This window comes from Prionailurus bengalensis, chromosome A3 (genome assembly GCF_016509475.1).
Source record: "Prionailurus bengalensis isolate Pbe53 chromosome A3, Fcat_Pben_1.1_paternal_pri, whole genome shotgun sequence".
Classification (NCBI taxonomy): Eukaryota; Metazoa; Chordata; class Mammalia; order Carnivora; family Felidae; genus Prionailurus; species Prionailurus bengalensis.
Window position 1 is genome coordinate 118,731,931 of NC_057354.1, and position 25,930 is coordinate 118,757,860.

The window sequence follows — 25,930 nt, forward strand, 5'->3', positions numbered from 1 at the left end:
CCCCTAGCGGGGAAGGCGCACACACACACGACGCTTGTAGCAAAAAGTAGACTTTTATTACAGCAGCAACTGAGGCGAATCGAATGGCCCCCCAGGGCCACCACTGCAGCACCACCCTTCTCTCCCGCCCCGTCCGCCCCAGCGGGATTGTAGAATTCAGCTCCCCCAGTGCCCGTGGGCCTCCTTCCACACAGGCTGGGCGGGAGCCGGCAGATCAGCTACTAGCCCCCAACTAGAAGGCGGCTGCTGAGAAGGCCCAGGCCCACGTCTGTGCAAAACAAGTAAACAAAGTGCAGAGGGGAGGAAGAGGGGGGAAGGGGGAGGGTGATGCTCAGAACCAGGGAGCCCCAAAGCCCTCCTGAATAATAAAGGAGAGAAGGGGCTTCACAGGGTAATACTGACTGGGGGGAAGGGGCAGAAAGGCTGTTGCACATCTAGCGACGGCCACAGCTCTGATCAGGGGCCTGGCCCGAGTGAGCTCTAAGAGGAGACGGTGACAGCGGCTGAGTTGAGGGTGCTGTTCCTGGCAAAATTGAACTTGTTCAGGGTCTCCTCTAGCAGAGAAGTCAGTCGGCTCTGGTCAGCCTGGGAGAGAAGAGCTCGGTGAGACAGGGCGAGAGAGGAGAGAAGAATGGAGGCAGCCAGAGCAGCTGAAGGCAGAAACCTCACCTCGCTAATGAAGCCCAGCTGCACCAGCTCAGCTGCCAACTCAGGGATGTTCTCATCTGACAGAGAAACGGGAGAGGGTGAGCACAGTGTGGGAGCAAGGGGCCCAGAGCCCTTCCAACAGCCCCAGTTGGGTTACCCCGGCTGGGAAAGAACACCACAAAGCAATGGTGTCAGATCCACCCTCTAGTATTAGGAGCTATTTAAGATATTCGTTCTGAGCGCCCATGTGTTACTGCCCTGTAACCTTCCCCACCCCCATGAAGGTTTCTCACGGATGAGGCTCACAGACTCTCATCATCTGAAGGAAAGAAGACACTCACTTGGCATCAGGTCACAGCTCAGGTGCCGGTTGAGTTTGTCCTCCAGCTTCAGAAGAAGCGTCAGCTGAAAAACAGGACAGTCAAAAAATGAGGCTCCTCTTCACCTCCTGACCACCCAGCCCTATGCAGCCCTGGCCCTGAGCCTTACATGGTGTTTGACTCCCTCCTCCACTGACTCGATGTTGCACTGCATCAGCACCACCTAGAGAGAGGGCACAGAGAGGGTCCCTATAGTAGACACCAGTCAATAAAAAGCCCCCAACAGCTGGAAGGCTTTCCAGTCCACAGGACAAGCCTGCTAAGACAGAAACACCTTCTTTTCTCTAAAGGACAAAGCCTTATTTGACATGTCCTCTCTCCCTTCTACCATGACCATGGAGACATCCACACCCACAAAGCCCCACCTTGCGGGTCTCCACCTCAGCTGGTTCAGGTGTTGGAGTCTTGACAGAGGGGGGCACAACAGGTGATGTCACCTCCTCCTGCTGTGGCTGCTGGGGCCTAGGTAGCCCAAAGGCTGTCAGAGGGTAGATCCCATTCCTGGAGGGAGATCAGACAGGTCACATGGGCTCTGTGAATGCCCCAGGACAGCCACCCCCGCTTCCTCAAGCAAGCCTTTCCTCTCACCTGACATCTTCAAGGAATTTATCCAATTCCAGAGCTGGTGACTGAGAGTACCTGCAAGAGAAAAGAGAGAAAGCAGGTGAAAGGAAGGAAATAAGCAAAATAGCAGATTCAACAATTACCAAAGAATGGACAGTTGACAACCCTCAGGGTTGTAGTGACCAATCTGTCCCTTTCAGACCCTCTCAGTTAGTTACTCACAAAGTCTGAACTGGTTCTCTTCCTGGTCCTGCAGGGATTTCAGCCAGTACAGCACTGGTATCCATGTTTTTGGTGATCTCCTCCAGAGCATTCTCTGGGATCATGTCTGGAGGGCATAAAGAAATGGGAAGTTACAGAAGGATAGTCAGATTAATGTCATAGAAAGGCACAGGGGTCCTGGGGGGATAAAGAATTCTTTTGGAAGTGGAAGAGAAAAGAGCATGCTCGTGATAGTTATTAAGGCTCCAGATGGGAAGAAAATTCCTAGCAGGGCCAAGGGGACTCACGCTGGTGTCCCACAATGCAGTGGGCAGCAAGGAGTTTGAGCGAGGGCACTTCAAACAGTGCTGGGTGGAACAGAAGTTCTCTGGCTGTTGGTCTGCGAGCAGGCTCAGAATGCAGGCACTTTTGAATGAACTCCTAGAAAAAGGAACAAGGAAGTAGAACAGACATCTGGCAACCAGTCCACTGGGTTCATCTTTATCTCACTCACTATACTTAGCACAGACTTTGTACATACTAGGTGGTTTGCACGGACTAAGGGGGCAAACTATTAAATGTATATGAAAGGGCTTTGAAAACTCTAAGGTATTAACATGAAAGCTATTGTTCACTGTTTTTTTTGGTTTTAATTATTTTTCTGTTCCCCAACCGCAAACTTCTTTTACTATTCAAACTTATGAATTCTTTTCCCTTATTTTCTACTTCTCTGCTTTATTAGCCCACACGCTCCTCAACTCTCACCAAAGTTACCTTCTCTGTTGTGATCAACAATATTCACCATCTTTTTATTTCCCAGCCCTACAATTTCCTTATCTCCTATATTTATTAAATTCATTAATCATTTATTAAATTCCTTTATTCCCCAACCCTACAATTTCCTTTGTCTCCTATAATCATCTATTAAATTCACTGGTTTTCCCCAAGCCTCACCCCTCCTTCCCACCTCCTGTAGGTCCTATGACAATTAACCTGCTTTTCCTACTTAGAAACTTAAAAGCCAGCAAGGTCATATACCTAATCTGTTACTTGAATGCCCCAACCTAACGCTGAACTAGAAATTCAATCCACACTAGCCTCAGGACTTCACACTAGTCTTCCTGTCACACTATCTAATAATTTACAAACTATCCTTTGGACGTTCCTGTCCAACCTCTACTTACTATACTCCATCTACTGATTCATAACTTTATACCCTTTAAACCTTAGCTTGTTTTTTTAGGGCACTTTCCCTACCTAAAACTATATAAATATAAACCCCAGATAATGGATTTAATTAAAACTGATCAATTTGTTTAAAAATATCAAGATGGTTGTCTGAAGAACATATACCAATTACCTGAGGTAACATTAAGTTAGTTTACTTCTAGGCAGACACACCTAAATTAACACATGACCTTTACCACACAACCTTTACCCCCAGTGCTACCCATCTTAAACCCCTAACCTGTGTGTGTGTGTATACAAAAAACAAAGTAGGCACCACCTAGGGAAACATCCACTGCTTTTGCCTGTCCTTTCTGCTTTCTGTTCTCTTGTTCTTAGAAAAAAAAATATTACCAGTAACTAAAAGGAAATAAAAACGTGAAGACGTTTCAAAGTCTGTTAAGGAGGGAGTGATCCAGAAGATTCTTACCCTCTGTAATGGGTCTTCTAGAAGCTGGATGGCACTGCTGATAGCTTCTTGTGGCACATATGAGGACTCTCCATTGCCCTGAATCTCCAACACTGCCATCTGCAGCGAGGGGGAACAGAGAAGTAGAAACTTCAGAACTTCAGCGCTCCAGAATCACTCCCTCAAGAACTTACTTGTCATCCCTCCATCTCCCCCTTCTGTCTTCTAATTTGATCCCTTTCCATCACCACTGCTTGTGGTTTCCTCACCTCCAGTGCACACATGCCAAAGGAGTAGATGTCTACTGCCGTTGTCACATTAGTGACTTCTAGGGAAAACAGAGAAGGTTCTGGTGAATCAAAGGATGGGGGTAGGGAGTGGCAGAAATACCTTTTAAAAACTTTTTGTATGCCAGCAGAGAAGGACTGGAAGTTTGTTATGTTACCTCTGTACCTCAGGTTATAATGTGGGAAACATGGGGAACAGGGAGAGGGCAGAGAAAACTGAGATGCCTTACCTCCGTACTCTGGTGCAAAGAAGTGTAGATTCTTCTGCTCTTCCCGACAAGTCTTCACATGATTGTTGATAGTGTCAGGAGCCACTGGGAGTAGGGGAGATACCCACAATCTGACCACCATCAACAAAGCATAGTCTCACTCCAGAGAGAGGTCCCCAAAAGCCAAATTCTCTCCTGAAGTCTCTAACCCTCAAGGCACAAAACTGTCCCTTTCCCATCATGAACCACAGACTAAACATGAATACCACCTACTTCGCCTTTCTCAGGTCTATCGCTTCTCATTTAAAGTCCTGAATTCTGAACCAACGAACACTCCACACTAAACTAACGAGTATATAGGGGAAGCTGGCGAAAGAGCAATAAAGGCTAAAGTAACACTTTTGCTTGTGTCCTGTTCACCTTCCCCAAAGCTCAGGAATATCTAATCCCTGAACACATGAATATGTTTGGTCTAGTTCTTTCAGCCACCCTGCAAAACAGCATAAAGACCCAGACAGTTCTTCCTAATCTGCAACAATTACAGACCTTGGATACAGAAACTTGGATAAAGAAGAATAAGAAGGGTTAACAAACAACCAACTAGACAACCTCCTTCTTCCCCACCTTTGCTGACTGAAACTCAAAAACAGCTCATAGTTGAACCAATACCCTTGAATCAGTCTCACTTTTGATCTACCAAAATTTTAGACTCCTGCTCTACTCCCTTATTCTTCAACATTGCTGTCACAGGGCTGAACGAGGAACCAGGGCCGGGCCCAGTTTGGACTCACTCAGGTCATAAACAATGACTACAAATCACAGAGAGTCTGGGAGCACAGTATGATTCAGGGAACCAGCCTGATGATGAAGGGGAATAAGAATCCAGGACATAAGTGGCCAGCCAGGCAGAATCCACAGGAAACAAGCAAGTTATGGAAGGGCAAGCAGGTGGAGGGCTGGTAGGGAGAAGCCAAGCAGGCATAAGTAGGCAGGGGAGATAGGCAACAGGGCTTGCTCCCACGACTGCATGCACTGGGCAGCCGCAAAGGGGAGCAGAGGGAGCACAAACAGAGCCCCAAGTGGGGCAACAGGGAGCTCTCACCATTAGCAAAAATCCTATGAAAGACTGTTGGGAACAGAGCAGCCCGTAAGCGGGAGGGAGGAAAACAGAGAAAAGTTGTGAGCGATGGAGCAGCCAAGCCCCAGACAAATGGACACACAAACCGCACACAGACACGGCACACAGAAATGTTATACACTGCACACAGATACACGGCAAATGAAAGCACTCACAGCAGGCACAGCCTGGAACCTCCTTTGGTAGGGTCTGGCCCCAGGGGCTCAAGTCAGATCTTAGACCCATCTCTTGCCCTTTCCCAACCTATCAAGATCTCTAAATTAACCCACTTCCCTCCAAAAAGGTCTTAGACCCTGCCCCCTAATTGACTGGCCTCTCCCTGTGAATTACCCCTAGCAAAGTCCTAACTCTTACCACCAGCCCACACCTCAGAATTTTGCCCTATTCTCCCCACTCCTTTCATCTTACCCCCATGGTTCCCAAATTCCCGAGGCTCCCCTGCCCAGAACCTCTCCCTCCCCTCACCAGAGCCAATCTTGATGAGTCCGTTGTGCTGGATGAAGATGGTGTCACAGGTCAGGTTCCCATGGATGATGGGGGGGTCACAGGAGTGCAGGTAGCTGTGGGGGCACTGGGCTGTTAGAGGGGCCACTGGGAAATTAAGGGCAGGGGGAACCCAAGGGTTAAGAGGAGCAAGGGCCTGGTCTCCTGCTGGTCACCACAAAGATAATCCCCACACTCTGAATCTCCATTATGCCTGATGAGTTAAATAGCCAGATAAGCACTGGGAGAAAGAGGTGGGAGATATTTTGTGGTTAGGGCATTAGGATAGACCCTTTAAAAGACCATAGGGGCCTAATCTTGAAAGTATATGACTCAAAAAAAGTGGGCAGAGGCAGAAAAGAACAGCAGAGTAGTGCCCTAAAATCTGTTTGGAGGAACTAAATCAGGAAATAGGGGAAAAACACTAACCAGATCCTACTTACCTAAGGGCAGAGAGGATTTGCGTGCACCAGCGTTTCCAAGCCTGGAACAGTTTGATCAAAGGGTCAGCAGTAATTCCCTGTCTTAACCCTCCAAGCAGTTCCCCTGATTAGCTTCATAATTAATATAATCTTTTTAAAACCCCCAAACCGGCCTAAAGCTTTGTCTGCTCTCCCTCCATACCTTTTCATTCATAGTCTTGTGGTTCTTTTTGGTCTTCTTCAGAAATTGCTTAAGACTCCCAGATGACATGTATTCTGTGATAAAAATGACCTGGAGAGGCAAAGCACTCAAATAAGGCCTTACAGTAGAAATGATCCCCTATGTGGTGACACAGACACCATTGGAAGCTGGGTGGTGGTGGCTATTGTTTTAAGTGTCCCTCCTATGGTTGTTGGTACCACTTCCTTAGATTTAACAAGACAAAGAAAACTATGAACAATTATAACTATGGAAAGGAAACAAAAGTTCGCTCATTTCTGCCCCTTCTGTAACAAGACAAAAGACACAGTTTGTAGGCAATGTCCTACTCTCATCTCCCTAACAGCTAATTCCAGTTTTGTTTCAAAACTACCTTGTTTTCATCTCTAAATGTAAAAAGAACAATAAACGTAGCTAGACTCTCTGCAGTAAACTCAAGAAAAAGTTCTTACCCTGGCCTTGTTCTCTTTAATGTCAGCCCAATACTTGTGAAACTTAACAATGTTGAGATGTTCCAACTGAATCAGATTATCAAACACAGCGCGGACCTTTTCCTGAAAGCAGGGGAGACAGTCAGATGACAGGGTTCATAAATCACTGTAATCCTGAAAAGGCATTCCTATCCCTCCCCAGAAATGATCTAACCCCAACGTACTCTCCTCCTCAGCAGCTTCCCACCACCAATCCCTCTTTAACACGTGCATTGTCACATCCTACAGGCTACATCCTTTCAGCACTACCTACCTCCTGCAGCTTGTAGTTCTTGCGCTCAGAGAACTGGACCTCATTCCACACAACCTCTACACCCTCCTCTGTATCCATGGCCAGGTATGCACTGTCAATACCTGGTACATTCCGCTGATTCACCTGAGAATTCAAATGAAAAGGAATAATTAAAGTTTCCTTATAAGTCCTCCATTTTAATACTCCACATATCTGTTAAAGTTTGGGCTGCCCTCTGAGACTTTCCCCTTCCACTTCTCACCTCTCAGAATTCACTCCCACAAGAATGACACTACCACCACCTTACCTCTTCTCGCCTCTTCTGCCAGCGTCCACATGGTGACTCTTCCAAGATCTCAGACTCATCTTCACTTTCTTCTTCTTCCTCTGGGGAAGCAGCTGAGGTTGTGGAGGTCACAGGAGGTGACACTGACGTCAGGCCAGGAGCTGATGATGAGGATTCTACCTTGGGGTCTGAGCCACTGCTGACTACTGTCTGGGACTCCCCTTCCGACATGCTGGAACGAACACTCTGGCCTGCATTGGTTGGGGCAAAGTTGGAGGGAGAAGGTAGAGTGGGTCAGGATACATCTATAAAGATTTAATCCTAATAACCTCATCTGGGGTTAAAAAGAAAAAACAGGTTTCTTTTAAATCCAAAATCAAATTAATCCTGTCTGAAAAATGAAACATTAACTACTCTCTTAATCTAAAGAAGAGAAAGTATCTTTTTTTTTTTAATATTTTGTTTTTTAAAACTTACTTATTTTGAGAGAGAGTACGTGCATGTGCAAACATGAGCTGGGGAGGGGCAGAGAGAGAGGGAAAGAGAGTCTCAAGCAGGCTCCATACTGTCAGCTCGGATCCTGACATGAGGCTTGAATTCATAAACTGTGAGATCATGACCTGAGCCAAAATCAAGAGTTGGATGCTTAACCAACAAGAGCCACCCAGGTGCCCCTAGAGAAGGGAAGCTATCTTGGTTGAAGATGACCCACCCAAGAATGGCCAACCTAAGATTTAGGACAATGAAACCCCCCTCCTTGGTAAAGTCCAAATGAACAAACGAACGCCCCAAAATCAGGAACACCATTCCTTCTCAGCAATACTCACCCAATAGCCTTCCCTTTGAATCCTTACCTGCCCCTATTTCCACTGTGTTCAAGAACTAACCTACATGGGCCCTGTTCAGAACAGATGACTCCAGACCCCAAAATGTTCTACTGATTTAGCCCTAAATCAGTGCTGGACCTGTAGCACTCTCACCCAATTTATCTAGCCGAAACTCTCAGCTGATTTATATCACTAGAACTAATTCTGGCATTCACTATCCAGCCCTTCTATACACAGATCAAGTCTGCCAGTCCATGCTGAGGCTACCCTTGGGCCAGGTGACTGGCAGTGATTAGTGACTTCATCCCTGATGACTTCACCTTCCCTGTGATGTGAGCGTGCAAATGGGTATTGGTTAGCAACATTTTTTTTTCATTCACTCATTCAACAAATGTTTATTAAGCACTTACCGTATGTCACATGTACTGAGCTAGGTACTTGAGATATAATAGTGAATAAAATAAATAAGATGCCCACATTCATGGAGCCACAAATTAAAAACAGATCTACAGGGCACCTGAGTAGCTCAGTTGGTTAAGTGTCCAACTTCGGCTCAGGTCATGATCTCACAGCTCGTGGATTTGAGCCCCACGTTGGACTCTGTGCTGACAGCTCGGAGCCTGGAGCCTGCTTCGAATTCTGTGTCTCCCTCTCTCTCTCTGTTCCTCCCCCACTCACGCTCTCTCTCTCTCAAAAATAAATAAAGATTTAAAAAAATTAAAAAAAAAAAAAAACAACAGATCTAGGACTTTAAGCTTCCAGCTTTCATTTCATTCACATGGCTCAAAGGCTCCACCCTCTGAGGTACTAGATCTGACAGAGATTTTCCCTCAAGTACAAATAACTCAAGATGACAGCCGTTACAGGAAAAAGTACTATATAACATTTTTTTCAAGGCACATGACTATTCGGAAGAAAAAAATTCTCAAAAGTTAAACATCACTAACATGTCCAGACAGTCACAGGACAGTCACTGAATGTTATGCCATGTGTCTAAAAACAAAGGGCGGGAAGGAGTTGAAACCTGTGTGTGCTGGGCTCAAGGGGGTGTTCCAGTAAGAAGTGACATCCTGGAAAGTAGATTTGCTCCTCTAAGTCAGTTCAGAATACAGAAGCCTCTCAAAAGCCCTTATTTTACAGCTCTTGGATACCCACTTCTGCCCATCTCTGCTCTCAACCTATACTATGTTTAACCTGAATCAGGGGATTCTTATTAGATGACATTCTAGTCGATACCAGAGGACAACAAAGCACAAGAGAAAATCTGGCAAGATGTTCTTTCCTGTTATTTTTTTTTAATGTTATTTTGAGAGAGAGAGAGAGAGAGAGAGAAAGAAGAGCATAAGCAGGGGAAGGGGAGGGAGAAAGAGAATCCCAAGCAGGCTCCACACTGTCAGCGTGGAGTCCAACATGGGGCTCAAACTCAGGAACCGTGAGATCATGTATGACCTGAGCCAAAATCAAGAGTCAGATGCTTAACCAACTGAACCACTCAGGTACTCCTTTCCCTGTTATTTTCTAGGTCCTGCCTTTCAATAGATTTTATTCAACCAGCCAAGAAAGCTACTATCTGTATGTCTTAGTAATCTACCAGAAAACAAGTTAGAGATTGTTTTCCTTTTTGTTCCCCTGAAAAGTAGCTAAGAAAATGGTAATAAAGTTCATATGGATTACTCTCTAGAGCAGCTACATTTATAGGATGCATCTTGAATCTGAACAGCTAAGTATAATTTCCAGCTAGATTACAATAGGAAATACCAGTGAAGTTCTAATACAGGAAGCCTATATAGCCAATGGGCTCTAAGGAAATTTCTGGACCCAGGCACAGAGAGTAGACCACCACAAGAGAAGCCAAACCTTTACCAGTCACAGGCATGTCCTTGGAATGTGCTTGTCTTCTCCCTTCCCAATCTTTCCCCAGCAGGCAAAATGAAGATAATGCCCAAAATCCCCCAGCACTTCCCCTACTGATGAAGAGATCTTTGCTGGGAGTTTTGTCTCAGGGTCGTTCAGAGGTTTAAGAGATCACAGAAGGAAAGGGCCATGTACGCCCCTAAAAGAGAACCTCCTCGCCACCTCCAGCCACCCGACAAATATAGTGTGTTCACTTCAGAGCAAGTTGGGTAGATCGTCGCGCAAAGTTTCTCTCCGAGACTTTCATTTATTGGGCTGCAGTCCCTCTGCATTTCAACTCCTCAGCAAAAGCTCTCAGGCCACAGGCCTCTAGGCTGCCCGCACCCGGTTCAGACCAAAGGGCCTCTGGGACCTACAGGAGTGTCCCGTCAGACATCAAGCAAGCGCAGGGGACGGCTTCACGCTCCAACAGGTCGCCCAGCCCGCTGTCCGCAAGGGAGCGGGGGCAGTCCCGCAGGCCCCGGAGCCAGCGGCGGCCACCTCATCAAAGGCCAGCCCCGCGGCGCCGTCAGGGGCGCAGGCCACGCCCCCGCGCAGTCGGCGCGCCGGCCTCAGCCAGCAGGCGCGGCCCCGACGCTGCGCTTCCGCAGGCCGCGGGGCCCGCCACCGCCGCCCCCGCCCCCGCCCCCGCCGCCGGCCCCGCCTCTCGTCAGCCCCAGTTCGACACGAACGCTAGGGCCTCGCGCCCCGCGCCGGCAGAATTCCGGGTCGCCGCCACTCAGGGCAGGCTGGGAGGGCCGGGCAGGGGCCGTGGGGCCGAGGTGGTCCCTCGGCTCCCGCGGGCCGGGCCTGGGCCGCCGGCCGAGCAGGGCCGCCTCCAGACACCCGCCGGCCGGGGTCCCAGCGCCCTGCGCCGCGGAAGCCGACCCTTCCGCCTTCTCGCCGAACCCCTCCCTCCCGCTCATTCCCCTCGGTGCTCACCTCCCGACTCCGCTCCCCGCAGCCTGTGCTTCAGCTCCAGCTCGGATTCGGGGCCGCGGACCAGAGAGACTCCCTCACAGCTGCGCTCCGCAGCGCAACCGAACTGCGGGCCCCGCCCTCGCGGCGTCCCGACCAACAGATGGGCGGTGCCGCAGTGCCGTTGGGTTTCCATTGGATAAGGCGGTCACGATGGGCGGTGCCCTGGGGAGACGGTCGCTCGCAGGCAGTCTTCAACACGGTCTCCTCCTCTTCACCGTGTCCGGCCGAGACCTCTTGGAGGCTTCGGTGTGTTGGATCTCAACTGGGGGTGGTCTCTCTGTCCACCCCTCCGTCCAGTCCAGGTGCCTCCAATGATTCTGCTAGGCGAAAGGCCGGCCTTCCCTCTCTTCTTGAAGGCGCCATGACAGTTCTAGTCCGACTAAGGGACAAAAGGAGAGAGAGACGTAGCCTCAGTCTGAGAGGAGCGCCCACCCACTTTCATTATTTGGGGGTGAGACTGCGCAGGACATCAGTTCTTCAGAAAGCGTAAAAAATTCCCTGAACACATTCTAAAAATTAATAGTTAACGCTTCGTGATTGCATAGCACTGGTATTTGCCCAAACTTTGCAAGAGGTTTTCACAGATAACTCCTTTGATCCTCCTAAGAAATTGAAATTACTAATGCCAATGCTAGTTGACAAATGCAAAAACAAACAAACAAAAAAAAAAAACAAAAAAACCTGACTCAGAGGCATAAGCTATTCACTAAAAGTTGATAAGGGCCAGATCTGGCATCCCTAAACAGGAAGATTTATCAGACTTACTTGAAAAGATGTTTGGAAAGAATTTGGATTGACTTCAAGGAAGTGGAAAGAAAAGGGGATAGATTCTGGGTGAACGCATTGATTTCGAAAACTAAACGCTGAATCTGAGCGGTAAGAAGTTAACTCTGCCATTGTAGGTACAATATGAAGGGAGGAAGATGAATTTATCATCAGAACTTGGGAATGTCATAATCATGAAATTTCACTGTCCTTAAAGGGAATCTCTAATCTTAATACAAAGAAGAATACTGTATATGGCAAAAGCCTCATTTTCTCTTCATCTCAAAATACTTTTTTTTTTTACGTTTATTTATTTTTGAGAGAGAGAAAGAGAGCATGACCGGGCGAGTGGCAGAGAGAGGGAGACAGAAGCCAGCTCCAGGCTCTGAGCTGTCAGCACAGAGCCTGTTGTTGGGCTCGAACTCACAAACTGTGAGATCATGACCTGAGCTGAAGTCAAGCGCTTAACCGACTGAGGCACCCAGGCACCCCTCAAGATAACTTATTTTTAAAACCAATCTTTCGGGGCGCCTGGGTGGCGCAGTCGGTTAAGCGTCCAACTTCAGCCAGGTCACGATCTCGCGGGCCGGGAGTTCGAGCCCCGCGTCAGGCTCTGGGCTGATGGCTCAGAGCCTGGAGCCTGTTTCCGATTCTGTGTCTCCCTCTCTCTCTGCCCCTCCCCCGTTCATGCTCTGTCTCTCTCTGTCCCAAAAATAAATAAACGTTGAAAAAAAAAAAATTTTAAACCAATCTTTCATCCTTCTTTGTTTTTGTTTAAAACAAAGTTTTGTTTGTTTGTTTTTACCTTTGAGAGGGCTCACACACTCTCAGAAATCTGAGGAAAGTTATGAATCTTGTTTTGGTTATTTAAAAAATTAGTTTGTTCACCAAATTCAGCATATAATTTCAGAAGAATTGAGGTTAAAATTTTTTGTTCTGATCTTCAGAGGAAAGATGTACCCCCTCCTGTCCAGGTTAACCTTTTTTCCTTGGGGGTTCAGAATCAATTGGAGCACCTGGTCCACTATAAACTTTCATTAAATATTGGTTGATATTATCATTATAGTTTACCATTCTCTTCTGTCTGATCCTTACCATTATCACCTTTGCTTTTCAACTAGCTCTTTCTTTCAAATATGCATAGAGAACCCATTGGCCTCCTCTGGCTTTTATTTTATTTTTAACTTTTCATGTTTGAAATGCTCAAATACTGCATTTTGCAACCTCATTTATTTTTTTTCTGCTTTAAAAAAATAAACGTATTTAGCATAACAATATTTATCTAATAGCTTCTATGTGCTATGGTCCACTGTTTGAATTGCCTTAGGCATATTAACTCATTTAATCCTCACAAGAATCCTATGAAATATTGTGAATTAACAATCGCTATAGAATGTGAAAATCTCGGGGCGCCTGGGTGGCTCAGTCGGTTAAGCGTCTGACTTTGGCTCAGGTCATGATCTCACAGTTCGTGAGTTCGAGCCCCGCATCGGGCTCTGTGATGACAGCTTGGAGCCTGGAGCCTGCTTAGATTCTGTGTCTCCCTCTCTCTCTGACCCTCCCCCCATTCATGCTCTGTCTCTGTCTCAAAAATAAATAAAAATTAAAAAAAAAAAAAGAATGTGAAAATCTCTCCTAATCTTACTTCAATAAAATAATTAAGACTTTGTTGTATATTTCTCCATTTTTTTCTATGCATATATTAATATATGAGTATGTAATTTAAAATGAAAGCAAGCCGATACTTCATAACCTTTTTCAATTTACTTTGTTACTTTTTTCCATAGCTCATACAGCACTGCTTTAATTTTTTAACCACTATAGAGTATTCCATTATCCAACATTTAATTAATAACTAGCAGGAGGCATCAGGATTATTTCCAACATTATTATAAACAAAGCTATAATAAAATCCTGTTGCACACATCTTGGGCTATTTGTGAAAAATACTTTTATACATTCTTAAAAGTGGAATTGCTAAGTCAAGGGCTAAAACCATTTTAACTTGAATAGGTATTGCCAAGTTACTCTTCAAAAATATATCAAATAACAATACTATCAAGAGTATGTTAGGGTTGGGGCGCCTGGGTGGCGCAGTCGGTTAAGCGTCCAACTTCAGCCAGGTCACGATCTCGCGGTCCGGGAGTTCGAGCCCCGCGTCAGGCTCTGGGCTGATGGCTCAGAGCCTGGAGCCTGTTTCCGATTCTGTGTCTCCCTCTCTCTCTGCCCCTCCCCCGTTCATGCTCTGTCTCTCTCTGTCCCAAAAATAAATAAACGTTGAAAAAAAAAATTAAAAAAAAAAAAAAGAGTATGTTAGGGTTAAAAATAAAAAAGGTATGTTAGGTTTCTGCTTCCCAACAGTCTTACTAACACTGGATATTATCAATCTTTTCAACATTGGTGATACAGTAAGAAAAAAAAGATATTTTAATTTGCATTTAGCTAGGAGTAAAGTTAAGACTTTTTAAGAGCAATTGTAGGTTTACAACAAAATTTAGAAAAAGGTACAGAGATTTCCCGTATTATTTACTGCACCCCATATGCATAGCCTCTCCCCCATTATCAACATCACTCACCAGAACTGTATACATTTTATTAAGGATGAGTGTAGAGTGCTCTATCATAATCACCCCAAATCCATAGTTTACCTTAAGGTTTGCTCTTGGTATTTTACATTCTATAGGTTTGGATAGTCATATAATGGCATATATCATATAGAGCATTATATCATACAGAGCATACCCTGAAAATCCTCTGTGCTCTGCCTTCCCATCCCAAGCAACCACTAATATTGTCTCCATAATTTTGCCTTTTCCAGAATGTCATGTAGGTGGAATCCTATAGTATGCAGCCTTTTTAGATTGGCTACTTTAACTTAATGATACATGCATTTAAGAATTCTTCGTATGTTTTCATGACTTGATAGCTCGTTTCTTCTTAGCACTGAATAATATGCCATGGTCTAGATGTACCACAGTTCATTTTATCTGTTCACCTATCAAAGGACATCTTGGTTACTTCTAACTTTTGGCAATTATGAATAAAGCTCCCATAAATATCTGTGTGCAAATTTTTGTGTGGACGTAAGTTTTCAACTCCTTTGGATAAATACCAAGGAGTGAAATTTCTGGATTGTTAAGATTATTTTAGTTTTATAAGAAACTACCTGGCTGAGGGTGCCTGGTTGGCTCTGTTGGTTAAGCATCCGACTGTTGGTTTTGGCTCAGGTCATATGGATCCTTTCTTCCAAGCTTGGCATTTACATTTCTTTAGGACCTCAAATTAAGGACCTCAAAACTAAGCCTAGATTTCTTGATAATTGTGAATTATCTGAGGTACTTTAAAACATACACATTCCCAGGACCTTCCCTGAATCAACTGGATCCAAATTTGGGGGGAGGAGGAGAATTTGGATATCTATGTTTAAGAATCTTCCCAGGTGATTCTGATGCAAGTAGCCTGGCCTGTCATTAGGCTGAAGGGTAAAAACTATCACCATAGCTCAAACCTTATCCCTGTCTAGGAATGATTCCTTGGGTCATTGCCTCATAACTTAGGCCTCTGAGCCTAATTAAATAGGAATTATTATTTAACTCTACCTCTATGTCATGTCATAAGAAATTGAATCAACTTCTAAGATAAACATAATGGATTAAGTAGGGGCACTGGGGAATAAAAAACCCAGACATCCCATGTAAATTAATAATTCACCTGAGATTATTTGATTTCCACAATGGTATTCAATTATGCTCAAATCAAATTCATCTGTCATATATTTTGCTCCATGTTTTACTGACCTAAAGGTAATTATCTGCCTTATCTCCCAGGAATGTTGTGAGTTTAAAATAATTACCAAGGGGCACCTGGGTGGCTTGGTCAGTTAAGCTTTGGACTCTTGATTTTGGCTCAGGTCATGATCTCATGGCTCCCGAGTTCAAGCCCCAAATTGGGCTCTGCCTGCTTGGGATTCTGCCTCTGTCTCTCTCTCTGCCCCTCCCACTCACTCTTACAAAACAAATAAAATTTGAAAATAAAATAATTATCAAGTCATTCCATAGTTTTTTCTGGGCTAAAACCCTAATGTAACCTTTTCTGTTTTGTTTTGTTTTATCTTTGTTGTAGTAATAAAGACAACTCTCCTAAATGTAAACTTATTTCCTGATAAAATATAGATTCAGACTATAAGGAAAGGACTTGACATCCCTTTTAGCGCTGATAGTTTAAGACTCCATTATTTTATAGCTTATAGTTGTACTGCCAGGCTTGAATCTGAGAATAAAATTCAATTTAATTAAATATTTATTTAGTGCTTACTATGTGCCAGGCACCATGCTAGGCAGTAGGATAACAAATGAATAAGACAAAGTTCCAGTCTTCAAAGAGCTCCTATTTATTTGGAAAGATATCTGTATAAACAAAAACATTCACAACACTTAACCAGAGCAACGACAGAAATATGTATAAAGTTCCACAGGCTGAAGAGAGAAGGACATGACTGACTCCATGGAAGAAAAATACCTGGGAAGATGTGGCAGGCTGAGTAAATAGCCCCCAAAGATATCCACATCCTAATCCCTGGAATTTTCAAATGTTACCTCATATAGCAAAAGGGACTTTGCAGATGTGATTACGAATTTTGAGATGGGAAAATTATCCTGGATTATCAGGATAGGTACTAAATAATCACGAGTGCTCATAAAAGAGGGAGGCAGAAGGAGATGTGACTACAGAACTGAAAGAAATATAACCACAGAAGCAAGATGTTGGAGTGACACTAAAGAACGCAGGCAGCCTCCTGAAGCTAGAAAAGGCAAGGAAATGGATTCTTCCTTAGAGTCCCCCGAAGGAACCAGGATTACTGATAGCTTAACTTTAAACTAGTGAAACTGATTTCAGGTATCTGGTCTCCAGAACTGTAAGTAAATTAATTTGTGGTGTTTTAAGTCACCAAGTTTGTGGTAATTTGTTAAGGCAGTCATAGGAAACTAATATAAGGTTTCCCAGAAAATAAGACTAATACCTGTCTGACCTGGGTTTTAAAGAAGGAACAGGAGGGGCACCTGGGTGGCTCAGTTGGTTGAGCATCCATCCGACTTAGGCTCAGGTCATGATCTCACAGCTTGCAGGTTTGAGCCCTGCATCAGGCTGTGGGCTGACCACTTGCTCAGAACCTGGAGCCTGCTTCAGATTCTGTGTCTCCTTCTCTGTCTGCCCCTCCGCGGCTCACGCTTTGTCTCACTCTGTTTCTCAAAAATAAATAAATGTAAAAAAAAAAAAGGAATAGGAGTTGAACTTGCAGTTAAAGGAGGGAAGAATAGTCCAGAGAAGACTGAGCTCTCCCTTTCTCTGACTCTCCAGACTCAGAAGATATGAATTAGACCATAAAACCTATGATTTTCCATTCCAAGTTTTGTGACATCTGCCTCACATTTTAGCAGTTATGAGTTGAAGATTTCCAATGTGTTATTTTTTTTCCCCTTTACCTCACCTCTGGCTTTTCACTTTGAAATTTGACCTTTGTTTTTACAAAGTTTCTTACATCTGGGAAAGAAGAAAAATCTCTCCAGGGAGAACATTCTTAAGAAAGTAAATGAGAAAACTAGAGAGAGAATCTGATAAGGACACTTGTTTATTATTGGAGTATGCTTGGAACAGAGAATGACGAAACCTTCTCCAAAAACAAGTAAAGGAACTCCTGGCTTGATTTGCTTGGGACTAAAAGAAATAAAATCGTGAAAATAAAAAGCAAGAGCTCTAGGGGTGCCTGGGTGGCTCAGTCAGGTAAGCGTCCAACTCTTTTTTTTTTTTTTTAATTTTTTTTTTCAACGTTTTTATTTATTTTTGGGACAGAGAGAGACAGAGCATGAACAGGGGAGGGGCAGAGAGAGAGGGAGACACAGAATTGGAAACAGGCTCCAGGCTCTGAGCCATCAGCCCAGAGCCCGACGCGGGGCTCGAACTCCCGGACCGCAAGATCGTGACCTGGCTGAAGTCGGACGCTTAACCGACTGCGCCACCCAGGCGCCCCAAGCGTCCAACTCTTAATTTTGACTCAGGTCATGGTCTCATGACAGTGACATGGAGCCCAGCATTAGGGTCTGTGCCAGGGATGGAGCTTGCTTATGATTCTCTCTCTCTCTCTCTCTCTCTCTCTCTCTCTCTCCTTCTTGTGCTATAAATAAATAAATAAATAAATAAATAAATAAATAAATAAATAAAATATTTTAAAAATAAGAGCTCTAAACCAGGTATAACTGAAGACAGAATAAGTTAATTCACTCAGAATATAGTACAAAGACAGATATAATTGAAAGAGGGAGGCTGGATTGAAAGCCCCAACATGTATGATGAGAGTTCTAGAAAAATATAGAAAAATATAATGAGATTGATGGTTAAACAGTGTTTGAAAACATAAGAATTTTTTTTAATGTTTATTTGTTTTTGAGAGAGACAGCATGAGCAGGAGAGGGGCAGAAAAAGAGGAAGACAGAGAATCTGAAGCAGGTTCCAAGCTATCAGCTCAGAGCCCAATATGGGGCTCAAATCCATGAACCATGAGATCATGACCCGAGCCCAAGTCAGACACTTAACCAACTGAGCCACCCAGGTGCCCCTGAAAACATAATTTTTTTTTTTTTTTTTTTTTTAATTTTTGGGACAGAGAGAGACAGAGCATGAACGGGGGAGGGGCAGAGAGAGAGGGAGACACAGAATCAGAAACAGGCTCCAGGCTCCGAGCCATCAGCCCAGAGCCTGACGCGGGGCTCGAACTCACGGACCGTGAGATCGTGACCTGGCTGAAGTCGGACGCTTAACCGACTGCGCCACCCAGGCGCCCCCATAATTTTTTTTTAATTAAAAAAAATTTATTTAATGTTTTTATTCATTTTTGAGACAGAGAGAGACAGAGCATGCGCAGGGGAGAGGCAGAGAGAGAGGGAGACACAGAATCCGAAGCAGGCTCCAGGCTCTGAGCTGTCAGCACAGAGCCCGACGCAGGGCTCGAACTCACAGACTGTGAGATCATGACCTGAGCCGAAGTTGGACGCTCAACTGACTAAGCCACCCAGGTGCCCCTTTTATTAATTTTTTTTAACGTTTATTTATTTATTTATTTTTGAGAGACAGAGCACGAGTGGGGAGAAGCAAAGAGAGAGAGAGAGAGAGAGAGAGAGAATCTGAAGCAGGCTTTAGGCTCTGAGCTGTCAGCATAGAGCCCAACACAGGGCTGGAACCCACAAACCGTGAGATCATGACCTGAGCCGATATTGGACGCTCAACAAACTGAGCCACCCAGGTGCTCCAGAAAACATAAAAATTTTTAAGTTTTGATGAAAGACATTCGTCCTCAAATTAAAAAAAAAAAAAAAAAAAAAAAACAGGGGCACCTGGGTGGCAAAGTCGGTTAAGCATCTGACTTCAGCTGGGGTCATGATCTCACAGTCTGCGAGTTTGAACCCTGCGTCGTTGGGCTCTGTGCTGACATCTCAGAGCCTGGAGCCTGTTTGGGATTCTGTGTCTCCCTCTCTCTCTGCCCCTCCCCTGCTCATGCTCTCTCTCTGTGTCAAAAATAAATAAAAACATTTAAAAAAAATTTTTTTTAAAAACAAAACAAAACGAAAAACCAAGCTTTTAGTGGCTCCTGGGTGCTCAGTTGGTTAAGTGTCTGACTCTTGATTTCTGCTCAGGTTGTAGTATCACAGTTTGTGAGTTCGAGCCCTGTGTAGGGCTATGTGCTAAGAGTGCAGAGCCTACTTGGGATTGTGTCTCTCTCTTCCCCTCATCTGCCTGTGTGTACGTGCTCCCCCACTCACTCTTTCTCAAAATAAACTCTAAAAGAAAACAAAAAAACCCAACCTTGGGATGCCTGGGTGGTTCAGTTGGTTAAACGTCGGACTTGGGCTCAGGCAATGATCTCACAGTTTGTGAGTTTGAGCCCCTCATCAGGTTCTGTGCTGAAAGCTCAGAGCCTGGAGCCTGCTTCAGATTCTGTGTCTCCCTCTCTCTCTCTGCTCCTCCCCACTCACTATCTGTCTCTCTCTCTCTCCTTCAAAAATAAACATAAAAAAAAAAAAAGAGTCAGATGCTTAAAAAAAAAAAAAGCTTTTAGTACAAATAAAATAAACACATGTGGAGACATATCAGAGGGATATTTACAAAATATCAAGGATACAGAGAAAAATGTAAAAGCTATTAGAAATATGAGAAAGAAACAGATTACCTACAGAACAACAGTAAGGCTGATAAAACACTTCCCTATAAACCTAGAATTTTATCTCCAGCCAAATTGTCATTAAAGAGTGAAGGCAAAATACATTTTGATATGCCAGAAATAGTTAACAGTTAAGGGATTAAAAGAAACCCACACACACAATCTCACTGAAAGACCTATTTATAAACATGGCCGTGATGGTATAAGAGGAACCAAATTTACCACTGCCTTAGCGATCTAGAACACTGGATCAAATACATAAAGCAACAGTTTTCAGATATTGGATAACAGGCAGCACAGGATAATAGCCCCTGAGAGAAGGGAAACAAATTGAGTAAATCCTATGAGTACCCCCAGCTTATTACCTAGAAAGAGTTTTCAGGCCACATTGTGGAGAGAGGAAACCCACACAGAGCCTAACAATCTCATTGCACTGAGAAGACAGAGTTGAGAGTTCAGGGAGGCCAAGGTGGTTAACATTTCCAGGGCAGAGAGCCAGAAAGGATGGAGTTACACAGAGAAATAACTACGGTGCTTTGTAAAAGAATCCTCTCAAGATTTTGTCTGTGAACTGAGCTAAACATACACATGAGGAAACTCTCGGGGTTGAGGAAAAGGAGTAGGCAGACCAGTGGAAAGAAAGCCATTTTGGTGGACATGATAGGATTCCAGCTGGCAGGTTTCCTATTACTGCTGTCTGTCCCTAGCAGACTGTAGAGCCGAGGGATTACAAATGTGAGGTCATTCATTTCTTTGCATGTGAGCCTCAGTTAAGAATGTTTGCCCCCATGGTGACTGCAAGAAGCAGCAGGGTTTTTCTAAGTAACATTGTGGTTTTCACGTGCCAATTTGTCAGACTCAACTTGTGTCCTCCATTCTCAATAGCCAATATAGCTAAGGAGATCTTTTACTAAAGGATTTTGAGGAATCCCTAAGGAATGGGTAAGTGTGTCACAGATCTTCTCTGGAAATTACTTTTGCCAGCTGTCCCTGCTCCCAATCACTGCTGCTCTTGAACTTTGCCACCACCTCCTTTGGGCTCTCCACGTGGTTCCACCCACTGGATCGAAGATCTCTTCACTTTATTCCCTAAAGTTTAGCTCAGTCCAAACTATGTAACAAGACACAGAGTCAGACATTAGAAACAAAGAGGAGCCCTCAGCTGCCACTAGAAGTGGCTGTTCTTCAGATTCCTGATAAGACAGAGCCAGCTCAGCTGGCCCATTTCCCCTTGCAGTTATCTCCAGGCTATGCCACTTCCTAGAATCCTAATGCCAGCAACAGGGATGGGTCCAAAGAGAATCATTCTTTTCCACTTTAAGGCCTGCATATTTCCACTCTAGAATATTTGACTGAGGGACTATCCTTTTCCTTAGGGGGAAAAAGCTCAATGCTGGCCTGCTTGACACAATTCCAGGAGTCACTGACATTTTCCAGACTTTGGATAATCTGGGTATATATAACATAATTTTTTGATATGCCAGTGGTTCAGGCCAGCCTGTCCTCTTATATGAGGTGCAGAGGTAAGATTTGTATACTCCTCAGAGTGGCTCCAGTTTTGTGATCATCTATGAGCAAACAGTTGGACAAAAACATGCATAGGTCTCCAAAGAACAAGTAAGGATTTTAAGAGACATTCCAGTCCATATTCTTATTTAGGGGAAAAATAATCTCTTTTTCTCTGTAAGGGCATAGTCCTGCAAAACATTTTATATTACTAATAAATAAATTAACTCCAGCATCTCAGTCTGAAACATCTGAATTTTGGTTAATGTCATTTCAGGATTTTCTTTAGGATAAGGTATTTCCTTTATGCATGTGTAGAGAGCTCATTGTGGTAATTTCCCTGAGTAAAGGTAGACAGCTGCAAGATGAACTTATGTCTGGCCTTCTAGAAATATAAGACTCCGACTTAAAATATAACACTTCTTTGACATTAAAAAATGCATTTATTGGGCAGCTTTTTATTTTTTATTTTAGAGAGAGACAGTGCAACCAAGGGAAAGGGAGAGAGAAAGAGAGAGAGAGAGAAAGAGAGAGAGATAATCTTAAGTAGGCTCCATGCTGAGCATGAGCTGGATCCCACAACCCTTGGATCATGACCTGAGCCGAAATCAGAGTTGTCCCCTCAACTGACTGAGCCACTCACACACCCCATTGGGCACCTTTTAAAACAATACAAAGAGGACTATGGGTTGGCCCAGAACCTCAGAAATGGACTCTTTCCCCTCTTTTTTCTAATAACTTCAAAATATCTTCATTCCTTCTTTCATAGCGCTAAATCTTGGCCCACACTTTTTTTTTTTTTTTCCTTCCCTTGGATCATTCTTCTAGCTTTAATCACACATGGGAAAGAATGTATCAAAACTTCTGAGGGGCACCTGGGTGGCTCAGTTGGTTAAGTGTCTGACTTTGGCTCAGGTCCTGGTCTCATGGTTCATGGGTTCGAGCCCCACATCAGGCTCTGTGCTGCCAGCTCAGAGCCTGGAGCCTGCTTCAGATTCTGTGTCTCCCTCTCTGCCCCTCCCCAACTCACACTCTGTCTCTCTCTCAAAAATAAATAAAAACATTTAAAAGTTAAAAAAAAAAACCTGCTGAGCTTCTGGGATGACTGGCGGGCTCAGCTGCTATAGCATGCAACTCTTGATCTTGGGTTTGCAAGCCCCACGTTCGTTGTGGAGAGGACTTAAAAATAAAATCCTACATCAAAACTGCTGAGCTTCTAAAGACAATATCTTATGAATAGTAAAATATAATCAGAAACAGGATTTGAAGGAAGTACATAAAGAGTCAAAAACAGAGTTAGGAGCTCCTGGGAAGGGCAGGGAAGCCCGGGAAGACCTACTTCCCAACTTCTCACCCTTCTCTCATTCTCTCATTTAGCATCCTCCATATGCAGGTTGAGTTTCTCAGCCTGTGGTCTGCTACCCTCTGGGGGTCTTGTATTTCCAAGGCACTATGCATTTTTAAAACTTTGCGCATTTTAAAGCTTTGCGCTTTTAGTTTTATAATATAAGCATGTTAAACCTATTTGGGATTATCTGGATTAACATTTTATATTTTGAGTGATCGTGAGTTTATGTTTAACAATTGAACTGGTGTTACATTATACTCTGAAGTTAGCCTTTTAATTTTAAGGCAACGTTGCCTGGCCTTGGACAAGGGAGGGCAGGGGTGGTCCCTTGAATCCCTTGGGACCTGCAGAAGTATGTCTCAGTGGTTTACAATTTCTCATGTTTGAAAAACACTGGCTTAAACCACCTTCTCCTCTTCTCTCATGAGAGGTAACTGGAAAGAGGCTGAGAGGCTAAAAGAAACAAAAACTTTAAAAAATGACTAGTATTTGTTTATCTTCAATGCTTGACCAATTTGAGAGATAATACAAGGAATCTAGTGATTTTTTAAATAAAGCAAAGGTGGGGCATCTGGCTGGCCCAGTCAGAAGAGCCTGTGACTCTTGATCTTGGGGTCATGGGTTCAAGCCCCTAGAGATTACTAAAATAAACTTAAAAAAAAAAAAAAAGCAAAGATGATACTGGGACATACAATAGTGAATATGTGTAGGAATTACCAAATGCTTAGAGTTTTTTTCTATCCACAGCAAATCAATCCCATGCCTTTATCCCTTGTTGAATAAACTTGGTATATATTTTAGAGACAGTTTTTATCATTCAGGCCAGCCATTAAAGTACATCTTCAGCTCTTCTGTTATTATGTTTGATTAGTCACATTTCTTTCTTTTTTTATTTAATTTTTTTTTAAACATTTATTTTCAAGAGACAGAGTGCTGGTGGGGGAGGGGCAGAGAGCGAGGGAAACACAGAATCCAAAGCAGGCTCCAGGCTTCCAGTTGTCAGTGCAGAGCCTGAAGCGGGGCGCCAACTCACTAACCGTGAGATCATGACCTGAGCTGAGATCTGACGCTTAACTGACTGAGCAACCCAGGCGCCCCGACTAGTCACATTTCTGAAGCTCATAGGTTAGAGACTCAGGAAGATCAATCTACTAATATAACATTTGGGTGGAATTTTTAGTTAAAACCATTTTTTCCTCTCCCTATTAGAGCACAAAATCTTTGTGTCTTTCTTAGTGTACTTTAGTGGTTTGGGGGGATATGGGGATGGAATAGGGAGAAGATGATCTTCATATTGTTTTCCCAGGTCTTTCCATGAGACCCTTTACGATCTCCATTTCCCCTAAGACACCACCACCTTCCCAGTACCTTGATTTTTCCTTCAGTCATATTTTTTCCACTTTTTTCCTTGTCTGTTATTAATTTTGTTTCAGATCATTTTTAATCTAAATAAAAAATAATTTCAAATAACTTAATGTCATTTCCATCCCATATTTAGCATGTGTATATGGATACTTAATAAATGTAGTCTGTGGTTGAATACAGCATTTATGCAAACTCAGCACTTTGTATTCAGCTCCTCTTATCCTTAAAGCAATCTGAAAAAATAGATATTGTATGTTTTCCTTGAAGAACTGAGCCTGAGAGAGAATAACAACTTGTGAAAGACCACATAGGTTAATATATTTCAAAACTCATTTTCCCCCCCACAATGTCACATTCCATTCTTAGGAGGGGAAAAAGAGGCTGAGCAATTTCGTGTTCCTGTTACACTGCCTTGTACAGAGATCTCATTAGGTTCACTATGACCTATGGGCCTAGGTAACATCCTCTACCCTCATAGTCCAACTTCAATGTTTTCAATGTTTAGATATCTAGTGGTCCCCTTAAACTGAACCCACCATTTTCTCCCCAAACTAGCACACACCCACCCATTCCACACCATTTTCTATTAATGGCTCCACCAATTTTTGTCATTCAGGGTCGAAACCTTGGTGTTATTCAACAAAAATACTGAACAAATACAAGAATTGTGCTAGGGATGCTGGGGTATACAATGGTTAGGTTTGATGGGGTTTCTGTCTTCATAAAGCCTTCAGGAAAGACAAATGGGGAACCCACGCTAGTATATGGATATTAGAGAAGACGTCTTGAAGGAGGATGAAGATGGGTGGGTGCGGAGGTGTGTTTCATAGGTAAAGGCATAGGAGGAGAAAGCATGGCTTTGGAGGAACACAAAGATGTACTACTGAGGCTTTGAGCAGTAGTGGGAATGGAGAGAAAGTGGGACAGATATGCTAGTTCAAGCATGAAGGGTCTGGTAAACTATGTTAAGGAATTTGGACTACCTGAAGAGCAGAAAGAAGCATAATTAGTTTTGTATTTTAAAAGAACCAATCTGCTCATAGTTTGGCCAATTTCCCCTTTCTCTTCCATCCTCTGAACCCAATCTATTAATAAATCCTGATTTCTTATTGTCTCATTTGTTCATCTCTATTACCACTGCCACCACCTCAGTTCCAGCCCTTCTCATCTCATCCTTAGATTAAGAGCCCTTTAACCAGTTAGTCTCCAGACTTTCTTCCTCCAATCCACACTGCACACAAAGACTACACCAAAAGTCCTAAAATGCTATGCCAGAATAGCAGTAAAGCCCAAATCACCCATCTTGGCGCTTACGACCATCTCTACTCTATGTAACATTACTACTTAAAACCCCTTTCCAAAGAGACCAGTCAGCTTCCTCAAAAATCCTCCCAAATGCAGTTTACATTCTTGTCTCACCCCTGCAATCTTGTAACATTATTCTCTTCTCCCCCGCATAATGCACTCCTGGGGCATCCTGAGGACGTCAAGCAACAGCTCGGTCTCCTCTCCTTCGGTTTCTTCTCACCCTGCAGACTGTGCCAAACATTTCTGCATTGTATTAACTCGAATGGTGTTACAAATCGAGGTTTTCATTGTCTTTTGTCACAAAAGACTCTCATAAGGCCGGGTCAGGTACTTCAAGCGCTCAGAGCAAATGCTAGTAAACTTTAATTGAGCCCAATCCGGCGGGTTTGCGGAGTCTGAGCCCGCGATGGGGAGAGGGAGCTGACGCACTGGAGGATGGATCCGGAGCGCCGGGTCCGACACAAAAGAGCTTCAGACAAACACGCGACAGGCCAGGGTAGGGCAGCGAAGGTGGGGCGGGGATAGCGG

At 44.0% G+C, this 25,930-nt stretch overlaps 1 protein-coding gene across 2 annotated transcripts; it reads right to left on the minus strand.

The window, feature by feature from the left end:
- Window positions 1–34: 34 nt before the first annotated feature.
- NRBP1 (nuclear receptor binding protein 1) lies at window positions 35–10,995 on the minus strand. 2 transcript variants are annotated; one of them, XM_043604262.1, is made up of 19 exons: window positions 10,860–10,988; window positions 7,219–7,448; window positions 6,933–7,055; window positions 6,641–6,742; window positions 6,171–6,260; window positions 5,990–6,030; window positions 5,529–5,623; window positions 5,028–5,051; window positions 3,947–4,030; window positions 3,699–3,757; window positions 3,451–3,549; window positions 2,102–2,234; window positions 1,815–1,920; window positions 1,617–1,667; window positions 1,394–1,529; window positions 1,138–1,191; window positions 990–1,053; window positions 670–725; window positions 35–585 (listed from the first exon to the last, which is right to left on the minus strand). In XM_043604262.1, exons 2-19 carry the CDS (start codon window positions 7,426–7,428, stop codon window positions 481–483), a joined length of 1,632 nt encoding a protein of 543 aa, XP_043460197.1. In that variant the 5' UTR covers window positions 7,429–7,448; window positions 10,860–10,988; the 3' UTR covers window positions 35–480. The 2 variants fall into 2 exon arrangements, with proteins under 2 accessions (XP_043460197.1, XP_043460198.1); XM_043604263.1 differs by lacking the exon at window positions 5,028–5,051 and having other exon boundaries at window positions 10,860–10,995.
- Between the last annotated feature and the right edge of the window lie 14,935 nt (window positions 10,996–25,930).

Bases quoted from the DNA above. Each gene is read 5' to 3' on its own strand.
- NRBP1 (XM_043604262.1), bottom strand. From the start codon at position 7,428: ATGTCGGAAGGGGAGTCCCAGACAGTAGTCAGCAGTGGCTCAGACCCC. The intron at 2,235-3,450 runs GTAAGAATCTTC...TCCTTTTTCTAG, and splicing joins TAGAAGACCCATTACAGAGG to GAGTTCATTCAAAAGTGCCT. The intron at 726-989 runs GTGAGTGTCTTC...TTTCTCTGTCAG, and splicing joins GAGCTGTGACCTGATGCCAA to ATGAGAACATCCCTGAGTTG.